The 20674-nt window shown below is 33.4% G+C and overlaps 3 protein-coding genes across 4 annotated transcripts; 2 read left to right on the top strand and 1 right to left on the bottom strand.

The window, feature by feature from the left end:
- Positions 1-2345: 2345 nt before the first annotated feature.
- Positions 2346-3305, top strand: LOC106344908. Its single transcript, XM_013784201.1, has 3 exons — positions 2346-2522; positions 2619-2902; positions 3143-3305. Exons 1-3 carry the CDS (start codon positions 2346-2348, stop codon positions 3303-3305), a joined length of 624 nt encoding a protein of 207 aa, XP_013639655.1.
- Positions 3306-4299: 994 nt separating this feature from the next.
- On the top strand, positions 4300-6470 carry LOC106294911 (UDP-galactose transporter 2-like). 2 transcript variants are annotated; one of them, XM_013730616.1, is made up of 6 exons: positions 4300-4467; positions 4746-4964; positions 5037-5221; positions 5287-5487; positions 5590-5751; positions 6000-6329. In XM_013730616.1, exons 2-6 carry the CDS (start codon positions 4835-4837, stop codon positions 6327-6329), a joined length of 1008 nt encoding a protein of 335 aa, XP_013586070.1. In that variant the 5' UTR covers positions 4300-4467; positions 4746-4834. The 2 variants fall into 2 exon arrangements, with proteins under 2 accessions (XP_013586070.1, XP_013586072.1); XM_013730618.1 differs by lacking the exon at positions 4300-4467 and having other exon boundaries at positions 4835-4964; positions 6000-6470.
- Positions 6471-6568: 98 nt separating this feature from the next.
- Positions 6569-8139, bottom strand: LOC106294912 (40S ribosomal protein S18). The gene is made up of 4 exons (XM_013730619.1): positions 8038-8139; positions 7694-7854; positions 6951-7139; positions 6569-6841 (listed from the first exon to the last, which is right to left on the bottom strand). The coding sequence occupies exons 1-4, from the start codon at positions 8038-8040 to the stop codon at positions 6736-6738; spliced, it is 459 nt and encodes a 152-aa protein (XP_013586073.1). The 5' UTR covers positions 8041-8139; the 3' UTR covers positions 6569-6735.
- Positions 8140-20674: the final 12535 nt, after the last annotated feature.

The raw sequence follows: 20674 nt of genomic DNA, 5'->3' as shown, positions 1-20674 counted from the left end.
TTTTTTCTGCGATTTTCCGAACCGAACCGAACCCGAAACTATCCGAACCGAACCGAACAGAAAATAGGTCAAGTAGTAAATGGATCCTCTAGCCCCCTATCCAAACTACCCAAAACCCGAAATACCCGAACCGAACCGTTACTCGAAATGCCCAAGCCTAGCCTAAAGTTTAAAGGCTTTTTATATCCAGGTATGAGATTCGAAACAATGCAATTTCTTGCATATTATAGGATGCGAAGCTTATCAAAAGTTTCAGAGTACTGTAGATAGAACCGTTCGTTGTTGTCGTTTGCTGGGAAAGAATCTGTCCATCGGGGATGTCGTACATGCAGAATCATCCGTTGATCCAAATATTTCGGGGAGAGATTCATCGTGAAATCCTTATTTGTGGAACTGTACATCAATATTGCATATGTTGCAGGTAGTTAATCATAATATTTAATAGAGTTGGAGATTATATAATGATGTAATGTGTTATCCAATGTTAAAAGAAAACTTGAAAAAAGAAGATAGCAAAATCGATTAAGGCAAATACCCGTTTAGAGTTTATATATTTTTATGTGAGTGAATAACTTTACAATCCCTTGGACTCATATATATAACAACCTCAAAACTCGATTTTCCTATCTTTTTAGGAATACTTATCTCGATTTCAATCCAACAAATGTTGGAATTTTACCGGTGCAATGAGATTTAAGACACATCCAGATGTAATAGCTTAGTCTTACAATCTTCCTCTATGACAAGCCAATTTCCACCATGACAACGTGTGGTCTTGCACTGCATGGAGAAGGCTAACACCTTATGCTTTCCAATGTCTGTAGGTCAGAGTATATTTTCACTATGAACATCAACCAAAAGATGAAAACTCAATTTGAATGAAAACAGTTGGTGTTTTTCTTTTTTACAATCCATTTGAACATCTATAATACAAAAATTAACCTATGCAAGAAAATGGAAATTATCCAAACATGAAAATAGGGTGTAATAGTTAGGGCTGGCAAAATATCCATTCACTTTGATTCAATTCATTATTAGTTTTGAATCGAATCAAAAAATTCGGATGTCTATAATTCTATGATGGAAAACAAATACATATATGCAATATCCATAAAAAAAAAATCAAATAAAAAATATTAATATTTTTAGGAACAAATATCCTACTATATGTTTCGTTACACGCATATATGCTTATATTTAAAGAAATATATATATATATTCTGTTTTATATAATTTTAAAAAAATATTTTTATTTATTAAATTTATTATATTGGTTATTAGAATTTTTAAAAGTAAATCATTTTTTTGTAATAAAATATTATTTGCAGATTTTTATTTTTGTAAATTTTATATGTACATATTGAATTGCATATCTGGTTAAAAACTAAAAAAAATTGGATATTCAGAACACGGAATATCTGGATGGCTAGGGATCGAATCAGATTGGATGATTAATTATTCAGACAAAACGGATCAGATTAAGAATACCTTCATAATCTGGATATTTGATCTATGCCCACCCAAAATAATATAAGAATATCTATGGAGTCATTGGTTGTAGAAACTAAATGAAAAGAAAAATTATTTCTACAATATTTTTTTCTTTATAAAACAAAGATCTTACAATGAGAGTTTTTATTTTTTAGCTTTAGATTTAAAAACTACATAAAGCATAATTGATAATTTCCATGGATGAAAATAGAAACTATATCTAAAGTCACTAGCTACATTTAGTCCAACAACCAATCCCCCCGTATCATATGTCTTTTTTTTAACTAACATCCTTTAAAAAAAAGATTTTAATGTGAAAAACCTTGCCGCTCTCGAGGGGATGACGATGGCGACTCCAAGATCCAGCTTCCGTTGACGTAGATCTTGCATCTTGATGGTCTCTGCTCCAGTTTCTTCATCGCAAGGGAGACTATCCCACATTCCTTGTGATCAAACTGTTTTCTCTGATCTCAGGAAGGCTTTCCAGATATATTTTCTCCCAAACAATGATAGCGTCATTGCTTGATTTATGTTCTCGATTTTACTAGGTTAAAGTTTTCCTAGAAACTTTGATCTCCACCTAATCAACAAGTTCATTGACGTGTAGATTATCAAACGTTCCTCTGCGCCTCCGATCTCCTACATTACTCTCTGATCTCCTACATCACTGCGTCAAGGGCTTGAAGGCGATATGTTTCATTTATTAAAGATCAGATTGAATATTTTCATCAAAATATCAACCCCTCTCTGATCAATACGATCCTTATCATAACGATCAGCCGGGTTCCTTTGTAGATAGGATCAGACATCCATACCTTCGTATGGGGTCCCCTTACAGGAATCGATCTGCCCATATGGCGGATATCAAGGGGAAAGGAATACTTTTTGAGGACGATGACGAACCGATCAAACTTACAAGCCAGGATGATCCAAAAATCTTTGATGAATTCAGCTTGTCATTGATAGGAAAGATCCTTAATCCCAAGAAACAAAACGTTGAGAAACTCCTGCAAAAAATGCCTTCGCATTGGGTTTTAGCTAACCGCATTACGGCTAATGATTTGGGTAATGGGAACTTCCTTTTAAACTTCACCACATAAGAAGACCTTCAATCGGTTCTTTGTCAGGGACCGTTCCACTTCAACTTCTGCATGTTTGTGCTGGTCCGTTGGGAACCCATTGTCCATGACGATTACCCATGGATAATCCCACTTTGGGTTCATCTGATAGGCATCCCTTTGCACCTATGGACTGATCGAAATCTGCAAAAGGTAGGTTCTAGAATGGGACATGTCGATAAAGTGGAACACACTGAGGGTCGTATGCTCATCGATGTGGATACCCGCTGGCCTTTAAAGTTCTCGCGTAAGGCTGAGTCGCCGGAAGGGGATGAGGTCATGCTGGAAATCAAGTATGAAATGTTATTCAAACATTGTTCAACCTGTGGTATAATAACTCCTGAGAAGGAGTATTGCCCGTCTTTGGAAGTTAAAAATAGGTTACAACCACAGATAGAGTGACGAGATGTATTCATTAGAGTGCAAATCCCTTTGGACAAGAGGCACAATCAGTCTAAGACGCATCAAAATCATGTACTGCAACCTCGTTATGGTAATGATCTAAGTGCTGGTGGGTATAATCACTCTCGCAGTTTGAGATATGCTTCTAGCGTCAAGAAGTATGAGGGAGAAAGCAACTATCGAGGATCACATACTGATAGGATCATGCGTAGACGGGAGGACCATTCGAGGAGCGATAGATATGGTGGATCACGAATTGGTACATGTCCTAACAAGATGCAATATGAGGTGTGACAACTACTGCCCAAAATGTGGAGAACTAGAAGAGACTGTAACCCATGCCATATTTGAATGTCCGCCAGCTCTCCAAGTTTGATCATTATCATCAACTCTAACAAGCCCATATATATTCTCAGTACCAGGTTTCTACACAAATATGGACTGCCTATTCTGGGGGAAAAATAGCATTATCGAGCCAGAACGAGACAATGATCCTTATCCATGGATAATATGGTATATTTGGAAGGCTAGGAACGATGAACTTTTCAGGAGGATAGATAGAGATCCTTTGGAGCTAGTTCGACATGCAGAAAGTGAATGCCAAGCCTGGTTTGATGCAAACGAAGTGGTACAACCAGTGATACAAGATAACAATACTGACGAACCCCAAGTCATAAGATTGGGTAATATTTGCTTGTTAGATGGATCTTGGACATCATCTGCTCACTTTAGTGGATGTGGATGGGTCTGGATGGACAGTGGTGGGAACATTCAACTTATGGGGACAAGAAATTTCACTCGACGCGAATCGGCCTTGCATTCGGAAGTAGAAGCACTGCGATGGACGATGGAGAATATGCTTCAACATTCAACATGTCAGAGCTTCAGGACAGATTGTAAGGAGCTGATTGCAATGATAAAGGAATCTGAGGCTTGGCCAAGATTTGCGACGGAATTAGAGAGGATAGAGACGCCACATATATGCTTTCCGGATTTTCAACATCACTCATGTTCCACGAACGCGCAATCAGATTTTAGACTTTTTAGCTAAGACTTGTAAATCCTTTCATAGAGAGTTACATTTTATTAGTTGTTTTATTCTGGATTGGTTAACCAGACCACTTCGAGCTTGAGTAATAGAATGAAATTTTGAACGTCAAAAAATGATTTAGTACTATTCATATTTTAATTAATATTCGTAGGAAAAACTGAAAATAAAAACATTAAAATTTAAAAGAAGGAAATTGGTGAAGCTGACTGGTACTAGTCTCGCTCCACGAGCCTCTTACACTTCCCAACCAACCTCTTCCCGATTACTTTTTTTTGCTTTATTCAAAAATTGTTTAGCCCATCACTGCCACTGGCCACTCTCCCTTGCCGTCGACGGCTCCGGTGCTCTACTCTACTCCGATCACCTCCGCCTCTTTCATATCGGATTGCTCTCCTGAAACTTGAGGTAATTGCACTCCGTATTCTCAGATTCTCTCTTAAATTCGCGTCGTCTCCTTTCATTTGATTTGATGATGAGGGAAAGGATCGGTCGTTTCCAATTAGGGATATCTCTCTCTCTCTCGAGATTGAACTCTTTCGCTTTCTGATTTTGATCATTCAAGCTACTGTTAATTAACACGTCAGAATCGAGATCGAACCAAATGGGTTTGGTTTGCACTATCTCTCTGCAAGTTTTAAGCTTTTGCTTCGTTCTGATTCTGCGCTTTCTGTATGATCTTAAAGCTTAGTGGAAAGTGAAAGTGAGTCTCTCTGGAGGATGGGAGATTGAACAAGAGATTTGCGAGGAAGAGAGAAAGTTTTTTTTTTTAAAAATGGCACCTGTTAGTAAAGCAGATAAGAAAGTAGCAGTAGATGCTGCTGCCTGGATGTTCAATGTCGTCACTTCTGTTGGTATCATCATTGTCAATAAAGCTCTAATGGCCACTTATGGTTATAGCTTTGGTAACTATCATCTCCCTTTTTAATGTATTTAATCTATTCATTCCTCTCATGTCTCTCTCTACTCCCTTGCAGCTACAACCTTAACCGGTTTACATTTCGCTTTTACAACTCTCATGACCATTGTTCTCAGATGTCTTGGTTACATTCACCCCTCTCATCTTCCCTTTCCCGAGCTTCTGAGGTTTATTCTCTTTGCAAACTTCTCCATCGTTGGAATGAACGTCAGTCTTATGTGGAACTCTGTCGGTTTTTATCAGGTAGTAAATGCTTCTGCATCAACGTCTAATCTTTCATTTTCCTGATGTTCTGTGTTGCTTGCCAGATTGCAAAGCTCAGCATGATTCCTGTATCCTGCTTGTTGGAAATGGTGTTAGATAAGATCCGTTACTCCAGAGACACCAAGCTTAGCATAGGATTGGTTCTTGTGGGTGTTGGTGTTTGCACTGTCACTGACGTTAGTGTGAATAGCAAAGGCTTCCTAGCCGCTTTTGTTGCTGTGTGGAGTACTTCTCTGCAACAATACGTAAGCGTTCTCGTTCTTGCTCTTTCTCTTCGTAAAGTAACATATCGTTTCTTTATTTGACTCAAAACTAAGCTTGGCGTTCGTTTATACGTATGAATGCAGTATGTACATTACCTTCAGCGCAAGTACTCGCTTAGCTCATTCAACCTTTTGGGACATACCGCTCCAGCCCAAGCCGCAACATTGCTGGTTGTTGGTCCGTTTCTTGATTATTGGCTCACAGAAAAAAGAGTAGACATGTTCGACTACAACTTGGTCTCTGTGGTAAGCGCCAATAAGTTTCATCCCTTAAGTCTCATTGGCATTAGATTCAACTTGTCTCTCCTCACAAAGGAATGATAGCATCATTATGATAGTTTTCTTGTTTAGCAGATTCTATACATGCAAATTCAATGGCTGTTTCTAAGATAACTTAAGAACCTTGTCTCTATGCTCTTAAGGCCAAAATCATTCTGCGCCAACATGGTTATAAACTCATTTGGAATCTAACAATTTTCTTGTGAATTCTGCAGCTGTTTATAACCCTGTCGTGCACAATAGCGATTGGGACCAACCTAAGTCAGTTCATCTGCATCGGGAGATTCACAGCGGTATCGTTCCAAGTCCTGGGACACATGAAGACGATCCTGGTGCTCGTAATGGGATTCTTCTTCTTTGGTAGAGAAGGTCTAAACTTGCACGTGGTCATTGGAATGATCATTGCAGTACTTGGTATGATCTGGTACGGCAATGCCTCTTCTAAGCCAGGTGGGAAAGAGCGACGAAGCTATTCTCTTCCAACTACCCGTCAACAGAAACTTGGAGCTGCTTCTGATTCTGACGACAACGAAGACAAATCCTAGTACTAGTATTTAAGTAGTAAATGTTCACGACCATCACATAGTTTACATCTTTGTTTTTGAGCTCTGTTTTTCTCTAGCACCACACAATTAACGAACAAAATGATTTTTTATACAGATGATTGAGATTTTTTTTTTGTAATACTCAGCGGAGTCAAGTTTTTATTTGATCAAATCTGGGAACCGTTCTGCTTTCTATATAGAAGAACAGAAAAAAGCAACTGAATAGGCTAAGAAAACGATGTAATAAGATAAGTGATATAAAGACCAAGTAACAAAATATGTAATAAAACAGTAGCGAAGGTTTCTCATAAACGAACACATAAATAGAGTTGTGCAAAATTGTTCAAAGAACTTAAAAGACGGTCTTTATCAAAGATTGAATCCAGCTGGAGCTACCATCATTGGCTTAACGCTTCTTAGAGACACCAACAGTCTTGCCTCTGCGACCAGTTGTCTTGGTGTGTTGACCACGGACACGGAGACCCCAGTAATGTCTCAGCCCACGGTGGTTCCTAAACACAAAGCCAACGTTACATACAAACTCATTCAATTTAAACCCCATAAGAGAACACACAGTATTAACAAGTTAATCTGATCGGAATCAGTATTGGGAGATTTTACCTGATTTTCTTGAGACGTTCAAGATCATCCCTGAGCTTCATGTCAAGGGCGTTGGAGACAACTTGAGAGTACTTTCCGTCCTTGTAGTCTTTCTGTCTGTTCAAGAACCAGTCTGGGATCTTGTACTGTTTTGGGTTGGCAACAATGGTCATGAGGTTGTCGATCTCAGCTGCAGACAACTCACCAGCCCTGAAATCAGAGATCGTAACAGCATGTGCACAACACCATTAGGATATACTACGAAATTTTTCGCTCAACATACAAATATGTTAAACTGATAAACAAACAAAGGGAGAAATTGTCAGAACTAACATAAGAAATGCAAATGTTTCATTTAAAGACACTCAAGATATCAAAGTGGAAACATAATTAATTAGTCAAAGCAGACATGACCTATAACTTGCTGAAAAGAACTCAAAACACACAGAACAATCTGGTCGATTCAAAGGATGTGCACAAGACCATTAGAATACACTACACAAGTTTTCGCTGAACATATAAATCCCTGGCAGTTCTACAGTTATCATGTTACAGTGACAAACCATAATCTGCGGCGAAGTAAAAACAACAATAAGAAAAGTAAATGTTTAGGCTAACAATTTCATATAAAGAAAGTTAAAACAACTTAGTGTCATTGATAAGCCAAAACAGAAATGATTCAAAACGCATACACTAATCTGTCCGATGCAAAGAAGCACTAGTTTACATTCTAACTTTCTGAAGGTTCGTAAGACAAAGCATACCTCTTGTTCATGTCGACATCAGCTTTCTTGCAGACGATGTTGGCCAAACGCCTGCCAATACCCTTGATGGAGGTAAGGGCAAACATGATCTTCTGCTTCCCATCCACATTAGTATTGAGCACACGTAGAATGTGCTGGAACTCCTCGTTTGCAACCAGAGACTACACAATAATAACAAACAGAAAACCAAACATCAAAACCAGCCTTGACAGAAGACAAAACATCAAAACCAGCACCGACAGAAGATCGAAACATAGAAACATTCAACGGCAAAACTAACACTGATCGAGATCGATGGCAACTAACTGAGAAAGGGGAAAAGGAAAACGTAGAGCTCTAATTACCATTGTGCGATCTCGAAGAGAAGAGCTGCCTGAGGGAGAGGACTGAGTACAGAAGCTGTCGCCGTTTTAGAGTAGGGTTTCTTCTGAAGGTGGTGTGGTGGCTTATATGTTACCTCCTTTGATAATCTGGACGCTCTTTTCATACCCATTGTAACTTGGGCCCAAGTTATTTATCCTCGAATAGGCCCAATTTGTTTGAAATCTTATATTTTTTAGCGTTTGAGGATCTAACATCTATGACCTCTATGACATCAATTTTTTTATATATAAACTATGATAATTAGTATGAAATACACAGTTTTTTTTTTTTATAAATCGTGCATCAATAGTCGGATATAATACTTTTCAGGCCCGAGACATTTGTTTGACATCTTATATTTTAGGGTTTGAAGATGTAAAAGCAACATTATTGGTAGTCTCAACATTGGTCCTTAGTGGTTTTGGTGTGGAGCCACCACTTTTTTGCTAGAAACTTTGCTCAAATGTTTTTAATTAAGAAACGTTCCAAAAGTTGTCTCTAACTGTTTGCGGGTTCCACTGACACATGACGACTAGCAATTGGTTCATATTTTTTTTTTAAATCAGAAAAAAAAATAAAAAATTTAAGGACCAAAAAAAGTCTTAGCCGATAATCATGCTCTAACATCTATGAGTCACTGACATCAACTTATTTGAGTTTAATTATATTTTTAGTGTTTGAGGATCTAACATCTAGACCTCTATGACATCAACTTATGAGATGTCAAACAAATGATTTTTGCATGAAAAGTATTATATCTGATGAGAGATTTTGGTTAGATTTACATTCATGAACAACTTATAATGTTATCTAACAGTAGACAAATCATGATTTCTCTATACAAAGGTGACTGAAGTTTATTTAGACAACGTCAACTATCCTTGATACCTAATTATTTGAAACATTGGCCCCAAAAATCTTGTTATACTTGTTATACTTGTCAGCCGCTATCAAGGAAAAATAAACTTATTCTTGGATTCACTTCCTAGTGTGAACCTCACCAACCAATAAAATTTTGTTATTTCATATTCAATATTTTTTTTTTAAAAAAGAAACAAAAATATTGTCAGTTATATAATACTACTAAAATAAAAAGGAAAAAGAATAAATAAAAATATAGTCATAGTTATAAAAAAAAATTAAAATTATTTTTAACGTCGTCAGCAAAACACTAAATCTTAATCCCTAAACCCTTGGTAAACCCTAAATCCTTAGGTAAACCTTAAACCCTTGAATAAATCATAAACTCTAAATAAAAAACACTTAACACTAAAACACTCAAAGATTTAGGGTTTATGGTTTAGTGTTTTAGTGTTTAGTGTTTTTGATTTAGAATTTAGGATTTACTCAAGGGTTTAGAGTTTACCCAATGGTTTAGGATTTATGATTTAGAGTTTAGTGTTTTGGTGACGACATTAAATTTTTTTTTAAAAAATTTTATAACTATTATTATTTTTTTATTTATTTGTTTTTTTAAACATAATATAACTTGACAATATTTTTTTTTTAAGATATCGAATATAAAAAAATGAAATTCTATTGGTTGGTGAACCTAGAATTAACTCCTAAAAAAATAAGAATAAACAGTGTATTGGTATCTACAAGAAGATCATGTTTAGCAAATTCATCATTTATTTATTTTATTTTTTTGACAACAAAAGCGCCATATTTTTATTAAGAAGAAGCCAACCAAGTGGCGTCTAGCACTAGCCAAGTTGAGACTTCAGAGTGTATATGGGAAAAGCAAAAACCACGAGCTCTAGCACCTTTCGCAAGGTGGTCAGCTCAAAAGTTCTTAGTATGAGATACAAACAATATGGAGCAAGAAATAAACTTAGAATGAAAGTCGACAAACTCATCAATTTCAGCCATTAGACTTGGTCATTCATCATTTATTATTTAACACAAGTACTTAATATAAACTGTTTATTAAAACAAAAGTACTTAATCCTGATTTATTCTTAACAAGATATGAGCCCGTTGCGTTGCAACGGGTTTTGATTGATGTTTTAATTTAATAAAATTATGTGATGATTCTAAGTTTAAAATTATGTGAGTCCATGTTGTTTTCAAACCTCTTTCAAAAAGACTGCTAGTATGTTTTGCTTGAGGACAAGCAAAAAAGTAAGTCTGGGGGAATTGATAGACCATGGATTTTACCCATTATTAACCATGGTTTATATAAGTGTTTAAGATATATTTACCATTATATATATATATATATATATATATATAGAGCCTATTTAGAGTAATTACATGTTTAGGTACTAAGTAGAAGAAAATGATGTATTTGGAGATCTTTTGAGCTTTGCTGGAAATAGGAGATGGTCGACGGTTACCGAGAAATATCAACCGACGGTTACCAAGAAATATCGACCGATGGTTGCCAACAAATATCGATCGATGTTGACCTCTTCTCATCGATAGACAGTGAAGCCACCCGAGATTTAATGACAAATTAGAAGATTTCAAGTTTCACAAAAGTTTCAATAATTACATTTTAAGTCCATGGCCGTCTGTTAGGCTATTTATTAGGATTTTGTATCATTTTAGAGGCAGACTTGCCTAGAGACCTTTTTAGACCTGATTTGGAGGAAGCAAGAAGCCACCATTGAAATGAGAGAGCTTAGAATTGGAGAGATAGATCACACTGCAAAACAGAGAAGATCTTGAACTCTCTTGCTTTCATTCATTTTGTTGCTTACTCTATTTACTCATTTTATTTAAGTATTATTCAGACCATCATAACTATTTGTTTCATGAATATGTCTGAGTAGTCCTTGCTGTTGTTAGATTTAGGTTTCTCAATAGGTTGATAAATGTATTACTGACAATACCAATTGTTAGGGTGTTTAAAAATATAGTTCTTCATCTAGTTGTGCTTAAAGCTAAGTTTAGGATTGAACACCCTTTAAACTTAGATATTATGATTAATTGAGCTCAAGCCATTGTTTGACTCAATACCTGAAATTAACTAGTATGATCTAACTGGCTAGATACAGACGAGAGTTGGTCTAGTGAGTTAGAGAATGTAAATCAAATCCATCTGTAAAGCTTTCTGGAAGAAGTATAGATCGACGCAGCGATAGCCCTGCCGATCGATATTTTGAAAGGTGTATCGATCGATATTCGTAAAGAATTATCGATCGACACTTTCTCGTGATTAACATACGAGAGTTGAAATCCGAGATCCAAATTAGATAATCAGATTGATTATATCTTAGTTTGAATTCAAGAAGAATAAATATCAATAAACCCTTAAAAACCACTTTAAGTATTACTTATCATACCTGAGAACATATCTGAATCTAGCTATTTCTCTCAACTGTTAACAACCTCAAAACAAATCGATCGAGCAATAAACTTGCTCAACAATCCATTTCCTGTTTTAAAACTTATAAACCAATTAATCTAGATTTATTTCATGACCATAATCTATTGTGTAATCCTAGAGTCTCTGTGGATTCGATCTCTAAGTACTACATCCAAACCTCTTATTTGAGAGAGTAATTCACTCCTTAGGGTAATTTGAGTGATATCACATGTAATACTTAGTAGGAATTACAGAGAAGTGCAGCTATTAATACCACCAATTTCATAATAGGTAAAAGTTTACAATAGATTCCAAAGAGCTCATAACCATCACTTCCCTTTGAATGCCTCCTTTGCTGTTAGCCGGTCAGTGACGTGAATGAAGCTTAAAAGACTGGTTACACTAAACACTTAATGGCTAGTTACAAAACATCATAAAGATGCATACTTGGAGGAATAAAAAAGATAATACTTTGCAGTATATATGTAACCAATGAGATGGAACTTCTCACTCACTTTTCTGGTGTGTTCTAAAAGAGTAGGACAACAGACCAGACCCGTCGCTCCGAACTTCACTGGAGAACCTGCGCCCCCGAGTACTTGGCCACTAACAAAATTCAATCTTAAAGAAATCAAAACAGGTCTAAGAACAAATAATCCCAAACAATAAAATAGATTGGAAAGAAGAAGAAGAAGAAGCACAAAACATCTGTATCTATGAGCTGGAGGCGTCTCTGTCTAAGCCTATTATGGAGGTTGTTAACCATCTATGCCGTGACGGAGTGCACTCTTGGAGCTCGGAGATAGACATTCCGGATGCAAACTTAGCCTTTTCCACCACCGATCAAAACTCAAAAGAGTGGATTTGGTGGAGTTACATGAGGGAAAGAGGAGACGAAGGCTGAAGCAGTCAGACAGGCTTGACGTAGTTGATGCTTCTGTCCTAAGAGAAAGAGAAGTGCAACTGTGCAGGTTTTGATAAAGATGAATCTAGATGCAGATGTGTTCAAAAATAGCGATGAACATGATTTATTAGAACATAATCACCTTAGCATCCTGGAGGAGCATATCTAAACCATGAGTTCACCACCGTGTTTGATGTTTCTGGCTAAATTCCAGTCTTCAGATCAGCAAGAATGAGTTAGTCATTTTACTAAGAACAAAGTTTGGATTGTAATAAGATTGTTGAGAATGATGTTTATGGGAAGAATAGAGAACTTTTTATAGGTGAACTTTCACCGCCTTGAAGGGAGATGAGAAGTTTTGAATAGTATTTGTGGATGAAGTGGGTCCAAGGAGTAAAGAAGGCTGTTAATGGCGATGAACCACTTAATCCTGTAACATATCAGACGCAATGAATCGGAGATGAAACGCCACGAAGGAGACCGACAAAGAGATCCAACACGAATATTTGACACATGCAACCACTTAGAACCTCCATTGGAGTTGGACCTAGTCAAGTTCATAGAACGACAAACCCTAAAACTCATCGAAGAAGAAGACGAAAGTCCGAAGATGGTAAACAATTAGATTTTGTTTGGTTAGCCCAAAAAATGTGTTTCCGAGCCCACAAAATAATTGAACGTTAAAGCCCACCACTAAATCAATCGAATAGCCCATTTAAAGAGATTCGTAATGAAAGAAATGAAATTGATGATAAAAGCCCAGCAAAACCTAATTGCATAGTGATTTAAATGAAGTGCTGCCTTTTGGAAAAGCATGACAGGTGTCACGACCAGAAGACTCAACTTTCTGACGTGGCATCTGACGTGTCTTCACCTGGAGAGAGTAAACTCCATTTTATAAATATAGATAGATTGGCCTATTTTTAAATTAAAAATAAGTTAAGACTGAGTAATAAGTTAAAAACTGATTTGTTGGTAGTGTCAATTTGTTAGAGAGTTAATATCCCCTATATATTAATAGAGAAACATTTAAAAAGTTATAACATGTAGTTTGTACTAATTAAAAAAAAATGCACTGCTGAGTTATCACGTAATTAGAATGCTAATTTTATTTACGTGGCGGCTTGAGAATCAATTGAAAAGTTTGTTAGTCCAAAATTAAATTACTAAGGAATGTTATATTATATAGTATGTACATTATGGACCGTTCATCTATTAAATTGAAATTATTATATATTCTTTCCTTAAATAAAACATACAGAATTACCTAATATGATTAACATATATATGTCAAGTGATGAATTTAAATAATAAAAATTTGCTAACAATCTGTGTACTTAATATAATTCATAATTAGGCTAGGTGCAATGTTTAGATAATTTTAATATAAATTCATCATGCGCAAGACGCAGGTCTTATCCTAGTAATATTTATACAGTTAACAAATAAGTTATTTGAAATACAACTTGCTTGAATGTATATCACATTCTTTGATATCATAAGAATCAAATTCATACATATGAAATGAAAATATCAATAATGTTTAGGTATGTGCATTCGTTGGTATATGTCAAATTTTTGAAGGGCTAATACAATACTTACACCTTTAAAAAATGAGTTACTTAGGATTAAAATTGGATTTGTTGATAATGTCAAGTTCTTATAGCTTTAATATAATATTTATACGGTAAATAAACAAGATCTTTGCTTATATATTTAATATAATATTTATACGGTAAATAATTAGGATTGTTGCTTAACATAAAAGTACTGTATATATATAATATCATCTATATCAGACGGAGACGCAGTGATGGAGGACTTCACCGGAGATGCAGAAGCGGAGAGCCTCAATGGAGACACAACGGCAGAGAGGTTCACCAGGGAAACAGCGGCGAACTTCTCCAGAGATACAGAGGCGGAGAGATTCACTGGAGACTCAGCAGCGGGGAGCTTCACCAGAGACGTATCCAGTGTCGTGTGAAGGCTATGAGGGGCCTGGGGCAACAATGATTTATTTTATATCAAATAATAGTATTAATTTTTTAAATATGAACCAGAAAATAAATTGTTTTCTTATCTTAAATTTTGACATTATTTTTAAGAAAAAATTATCTAATGAAAATTAGTGGTAAACATTAAAATTTGGTCACAACTGAAAATTGTATATATATATAAATCCAAATTATATGCAGAAAAAGTGTTCTTGACATTTAAAAATAACATTTAAAGTAAAAAGATAATGAAATTAATATCCACAACAACTTAATAGAAATGATCATAATTATTTGAAAGTATTAAGAGATAGTATAGTTTTCAACATATTGTCATATATTGATTATATGATTTATGAATATGGGGACCCCAAAATGTACTAATGTGAGAGGAGGCCTAAAAGCATCATTATCCACTGTAGTTAGAGAGTTGCTTAGGCTAATGAGGCAATTAAAATAAATGAAAAAGACTAAAAATTAAAGGGGACGTCGCTTGATGAGGCAACGCAAGGGACGGTAGTTTAGGACACGTGTAGGGTAGATGAGAAGAGAGAGGATGAGCCTGATTACGGTTTGCTTTGGTTCTCTCCTCTCTTACGGTTTTTTTTATTGTTAAATAAATTTAAGCAACCTAAAATAATAAGTTGCAATGGAGGAGCAAAAATTATAAGTTGCTTACCAAATCCCCTAACCAACTTTTACTTCTTAAATATTACTAAAAAATAATTAGGCAACCTATAATGGGTACCTAGGATAAGGGTGCTCTAAGGCCAATGCCTCAAAAATGATAAGGTGAGCACGGCTTTTGACGTATCGGTGGAGAGCTTCACCAGCAACGCAGAGTTGGAGAGCTGATTGGAGATGCAAAGGCCGAGTGCCCCTAGTTTGTATCACCACCTTGAAAAATCCTTCGAGTCACTCTTCAAGCTCTATTATACCTTCCTCTACTTGTATCATCATTGCATAGGGTGGAGAGCTTCACTAGAGGGGCAGTGGTTGAGAGATTCACCAGAGACAGAGGCCGAAAGATTCACCAGAGACACAGAGGTCGGAGATTCACAGGAGATGCAGAGGCCGATAGGTTCACATGAGACAGAACGGCATAGAGCTTCATCGGAGACGCAACAAAGGTGACAAAAATTTCATTTACAACAGGAGCTATCGAAGATTAAAGCCAGAAACATGGATTTTAGAATGATTTCAATGGTGAGGAAAGAAGATGATATATAATGAGTAATAGTAACGAGGAAGAGAGAGCATGATTTTGAGTTTCGAAATGTTTACAACGTTGAGAAAGAGTTGTGTTTGATGTGGCTTTTTTAAGAAGATATGGTTTCAGAAGAAAAGATATTACAAATATTTGGCAGGATTTTGCATTTACATGAAAACAATGAGCATCGAGAAGGAGTAGGGGTAACAGAGTCAAGATTAATTGCAAACAATGTCTAAATATGTATTTTTGGTATGTAGCTAATTAGGTGATACTTCGTTGGTACAAATCCTAATTTCTCTTTATTTAATTTATCCACTCGCTCCACCGCTTCGCATGTACACACACCTCCATATACACTAAAATTGTCAAAACAATTGTGTACATAACATAATAACCATAGTCAGAGGTATTTAGCATGTCATCGCATATCAGTGTATCAAATAAATCATAATAATCAGTAACTCAGTTGCAAGTATTGTTTTCATATCTTTCTTTTTTTGTTGTTTTCATATCTTTAGTATACAAACGTATTTTTTTTTCATATAAACTAAAGTTTTTTTTGTATAAATTTAGATTAAATTAATAACAATAATTGAAATATCACATTAATACCTTATACGTTATATAACCGAAATATCACATTAATAGCTTATACACTTTATATTTTAAATCACAAGCTATATTTAGCAAATGTTTATAACTACAAGAATTCGTTATTAGGACTATCCTAATATCCTATCCCCTAGACTATATTTGCAAAGTGATTTTGCCACATGTACTCTCTACAATCATTTTTACAAAAAAAAGGATGACATAGCTAACAAGATTGATGACATGACTTATAGTTAATATGACATGGACAATCACATTTATTACTGACATATATTTTTGGTAAACTTTATAGAATAAGGCAATAACTAATACATTACATTTAATGTTGATTTATATTTTTGATAAACTTCTTAAAATATGGTAATAATTCATAAATCATCATTAAAATAAATATATTGAAATATGCATTATAAATTTTGAAATACATTATTTAATTGTATTTTTATAATTATATAATTTTTTATTACTAATATTTTCAAAATTTTCTACATCTTTTTAAAAATACTAATAAATTGTTAATCATAATTTCATTAGTTTCTTTTAGATATCTACAAATTTTATAAATATTATTTAGTTATAATTTTTAATAACTATACAATTTTTATATGATTTTTTAGTAATTTTATACAAGTTGATTTGATACATTTAACCGAAATAAATAGATAAATTTTGTACCTAAGATTCGAATTTTAAATATATTACATATATATTATTAAATATAAATTAAAATAAACAAAATTATTATTTTTGCTTATTTTATGCTTAAATAATCAACTTTATATTAAATATTAGTCAAAAATAATAAAATATATAATATTAAATAATTTAACTTTTACATATTTATCACTGCACATGGTGCAGGAAAACACCTAATATATATATTATTTGAGAAGTGATTTTGCCATGTGTCATCACCACATTAATTTTGGAAAAAAATGATGACTTGGCACATTAACAAAAATGGCATGACTTGAAACAAATTATGACATGGATATTTACATTTAATGTTGATTTATATTTTTGGCAAGTTTTTTTAAAATATGGTAATAATTTATACCAATAAATAATATAATAATAAATAGAAATACAATAGTAATTACAGTTTTCGAAATATTGATTAATTATATTTTATAATTATATATTTTTATTACTAAAATAATTTTTTTAATATCTATAAATTTTAGAAATGTTATTTAATTTTACGTTTGGATAATTAATACCTAACAAAAAAATTTCTCATTCTATAAATTAATATGTTTTAGCCAAAAGAAAATAATAATAATAAAATTTCAAGACTACAATTTTAAATATATACATATATATACTAAAAATATTATTTATTTTATCTTATTTTTACATATAATTAATTTATAATTATAATTAATTATTATAAACGAATGATAAAATCCAAAAATTAGAAAATATTATTTTAAATATAATTGTAAATTTTAAAAAATCTATTAACACCTAATTTAGTGATTATTTTCCAAACATTTCACTAAGAGCATTTTGAATATATTGTTATCTATCTAACAACTAATTAATATTCAATCATGTTTGTTATTTGGTTTTGGAATACATTCCTAAAAACATACAATACAACTCAATATATTTTCATGTGCTTTTAAGTAATTAAATGATTTCTTCCTAACTATATATGATTTTTTCGTGTGTGTGTGTGTAAGATTTGGATGTAGAAGCTTTGTTTTGGACAAAAATATAGAAGCGTTAAATTCATAACAATCAAACTACTAAAGCTTTCTTCGTTTCAGCTGCAGAGACATGTCAAGGTTTTGTTCATTGCTACAAACCTCGCTTTTTGAATTTTGATTTATTATCGTGTGTAAAACAAATATTATGAAAAATAAATTTTTAACAAATTTAATATCAAACCATTTCGAAAATATACCTCCACATATTAACAAATACTAATAACTAAAATCTATTAAAAACATCCCAAAAACAAAGGAACAACGTTTTCAGTTTAATCTACCATATTAATAAGAGAATATAACTAGAATGTTATAGAAAAGTTGGTTTATTACTAGAATGGTATACATCTTTTGAAAATTACTAGAGTGTTTTGATACCCCTAGTAAATGACAATAAGGGCCTTTGATTAGTTTTTTTTAATTGAAATTATTTTTAAACATTAAATCCACATCACTAATTAAGTATCCACATAATCAATAGAGAACAATCAACCATCTCTTTAATTACATAACGTTGAAAAAAAAACACAATAACACAGCACAACTTCGTCGAAGAACAAAGGAACCCTAACCACATCTTCCCTGAAATCGTCATCGACATTGTGTTTACTGCCTGTTCCTCGAACTAATTCTCTGTCTTGTCTTCTCCGATATTGTCTTCTCTGATATCGTCTTCTCCGAAATCGTTGTCTCCAATCGTTTTTACGAAATATTTTTTGCTGCAATCGCCCGAAATCCTTTTCTCTGCTGCGTTTTTCGAGTTTGTGGCTGAGTTTTAATTTATGTTGTGGCTGAGTTACTTTTCTTTTACGGCTGGTTTATATATGCAGTTGTGGCTGAGTTACTTCTCGCCAATTTCAGAAAACCTTGTTATAAGAAGTGTGCATTCCGAGGAGAAAAGACAAATACATTCCAAAAAACACCCAGATCGGTAATTGTGGGATGTATTTAATTAAGTTTGTTTGTGATTTCATACCCATATATGGATAATCTAATTTTTTTTTTCAGATCTGAGTGAAAGAGAAATTTGAACAAAAAGAAAATAAAGGAGACAAAAAGAAGTGATGGATTCAGCAGAGACGACACAGAGGAGTTCATTGAAGCTTGGATACATGGATGAATACCAAAATGGTGCAGAAAACATGTATTTTTGGTTTTTTATGTAAAAAACATAACTCACCCATGTATCGTGTGTTTGATTTATGCTATGTTTACACTATTCAGCCGTGTCGTTTATATATCACAGTCGTATCGTTTAGATAACTCAGCCGTATCGTTTATATAAATCAGCAATACCTCAAACATACCCTAAAATCGGAAAACTGAATTCAAGTACTTTAAGAAGTTATATTGAAGATCATCTTATCAATATCAAGTGAATATAAATCAATTGAATATGTATAGTTTCTTGAATTTCAAGTTGAGACTTTAACTTGATCTTGAGATATATGTTCTCTTACAATCACTTATACAATTCTTACTTACAAGACTCTAGCTTTAATCTTTTCTTAAATATAAACCTCAAACCATAAACTATAGAATTATAAAGTTATAAATATTTAAAGTTTATATTTGAACATTAAATCCAATATTTTTATTATTATTTAAAATTTAAGGTTTAGGTCTAAAGTTTAGGTTTATTGTTTAGAGTTAAACTCAAATTTTAATCATTTAAAAAAATAATCTTTAGTTTAAAGTTCCATTTTAAATTTTGATTTAAACCCGTAACTACATTTTATAAATTTAAGCAATTTTTTTTTTAAAAAAATGAAAAGAACTAAAATTACAAATTATATTGTTTTTTTCATGACCATTGATTTATTTTAGTCTAAGGGTTCAATATTTTCGATATAAAATTATAATATTTTATAACGTTTTAAAATTTAAACTACAAATATTAAAAATAAAATAATAAAGTTAAATATTTTCAAACCATGATCTCAAACCATATCTATTTCAAACCTTTAACCCTAAACCCTGAACCACATACTTTGACCTATACCATAAAACATTAAACTTCAAACTTTTTTAAAAAATTAATTAATCATCTACCATAAATTCTAACTACAAATGTTTAAACTCTACTATTTTTGTTATTTAAAAATATAATCTTAAATCTTAAATCGAAACCCAAAACACTATATACCCAACCCTAAACTTACTCGGTTATATACCCTAAACTTTAAACTTCATATTTAAACCACAAATCAAAAAATCAACATATAATCATAAAATCCAAGTTTTAAAATACTTTATCAAAAATACACTTTAATATAAAATATAATTTTAACCATCAAAATTAAAACATTAACAATTGATTGTTTTAATCTAAGGGCTACAAATTCATCTAGTGGTTATCTTCTAACTTCTTTCTCATTGGTTAGATTTTTTAGTACAAGGATTACAATTCGTGATCATTGATTAGTTTTGATCTAATGGTTTAAAATGCATTTTTTCTTCACTTTCTCTCTTCTATTTGACGTCTCCTTCTCCTCTTCTCTTTCTTTCTGGAGTTCTTTACAGTTCCAGATCTTCTTCATCTCTTTCACTTTCTGTCTTCTAAACAAGAGAGATTCATACATTATCATTCATTTCTTATGCCTTAGTATATTTGGTTTGTAAATCATAGAAGTGAGAAAAGAAGAAACGTCAAAGAAGAAAAGAAGATTGTCGGCGAAGAAAAGAAAGTGTCGAAGAAGACTGGTCTTCGCCATCATCACGGATATTGAGCTCGTCGCCATCTATACTTGCCGACGTCGTCCTTGTTTCAGTTTCTCAGATCCATTTTTGCCGGTCTCCATCTTCACCGTAGTCGCCACTACCACCGCTTGTCACCACACTGGTCACCTCTCTCTCTTTCAATCTCTCTC

Source organism: Brassica oleracea, chromosome C5 (assembly GCF_000695525.1).
Source record: "Brassica oleracea var. oleracea cultivar TO1000 chromosome C5, BOL, whole genome shotgun sequence".
Classification (NCBI taxonomy): Eukaryota; Viridiplantae; Streptophyta; class Magnoliopsida; order Brassicales; family Brassicaceae; genus Brassica; species Brassica oleracea.
Note: the sequence above shows the minus strand (reverse complement) of the source record. Positions and strands in the feature narration are given on the sequence as shown.

What these genes read in the sequence shown, in the direction of transcription:
- LOC106344908 (XM_013784201.1), top strand. Translation starts at nt 2,346, where the DNA reads ATGGCGGATATCAAGGGGAAAGGAATACTTTTTGAGGACGATGACGAA. An exon ending in AAAAAATGCCTTCGCATTGG is followed by an intron (nt 2,523 to 2,618) that starts GTTTTAGCTAAC and finishes GTTCTTTGTCAG; the next exon opens with GGACCGTTCCACTTCAACTT. An exon ending in GAGGTCATGCTGGAAATCAA is followed by an intron (nt 2,903 to 3,142) that starts GTATGAAATGTT and finishes TCACTCTCGCAG; the next exon opens with TTTGAGATATGCTTCTAGCG.
- LOC106294911 (XM_013730618.1), top strand. Translation starts at nt 4,835, where the DNA reads ATGGCACCTGTTAGTAAAGCAGATAAGAAAGTAGCAGTAGATGCTGCT. An exon ending in ACTCTGTCGGTTTTTATCAG is followed by an intron (nt 5,222 to 5,286) that starts GTAGTAAATGCT and finishes GTTGCTTGCCAG; the next exon opens with ATTGCAAAGCTCAGCATGAT. An exon ending in ACTACAACTTGGTCTCTGTG is followed by an intron (nt 5,752 to 5,999) that starts GTAAGCGCCAAT and finishes TGAATTCTGCAG; the next exon opens with CTGTTTATAACCCTGTCGTG.
- LOC106294912 (XM_013730619.1), bottom strand. An exon ending in GATGTCGACATGAACAAGAG is followed by an intron (nt 7,140 to 7,693) that starts GTATGCTTTGTC and finishes CTCTGATTTCAG; the next exon opens with GGCTGGTGAGTTGTCTGCAG. An exon ending in GAACGTCTCAAGAAAATCAG is followed by an intron (nt 6,842 to 6,950) that starts GTAAAATCTCCC and finishes CTTTGTGTTTAG; the next exon opens with GAACCACCGTGGGCTGAGAC.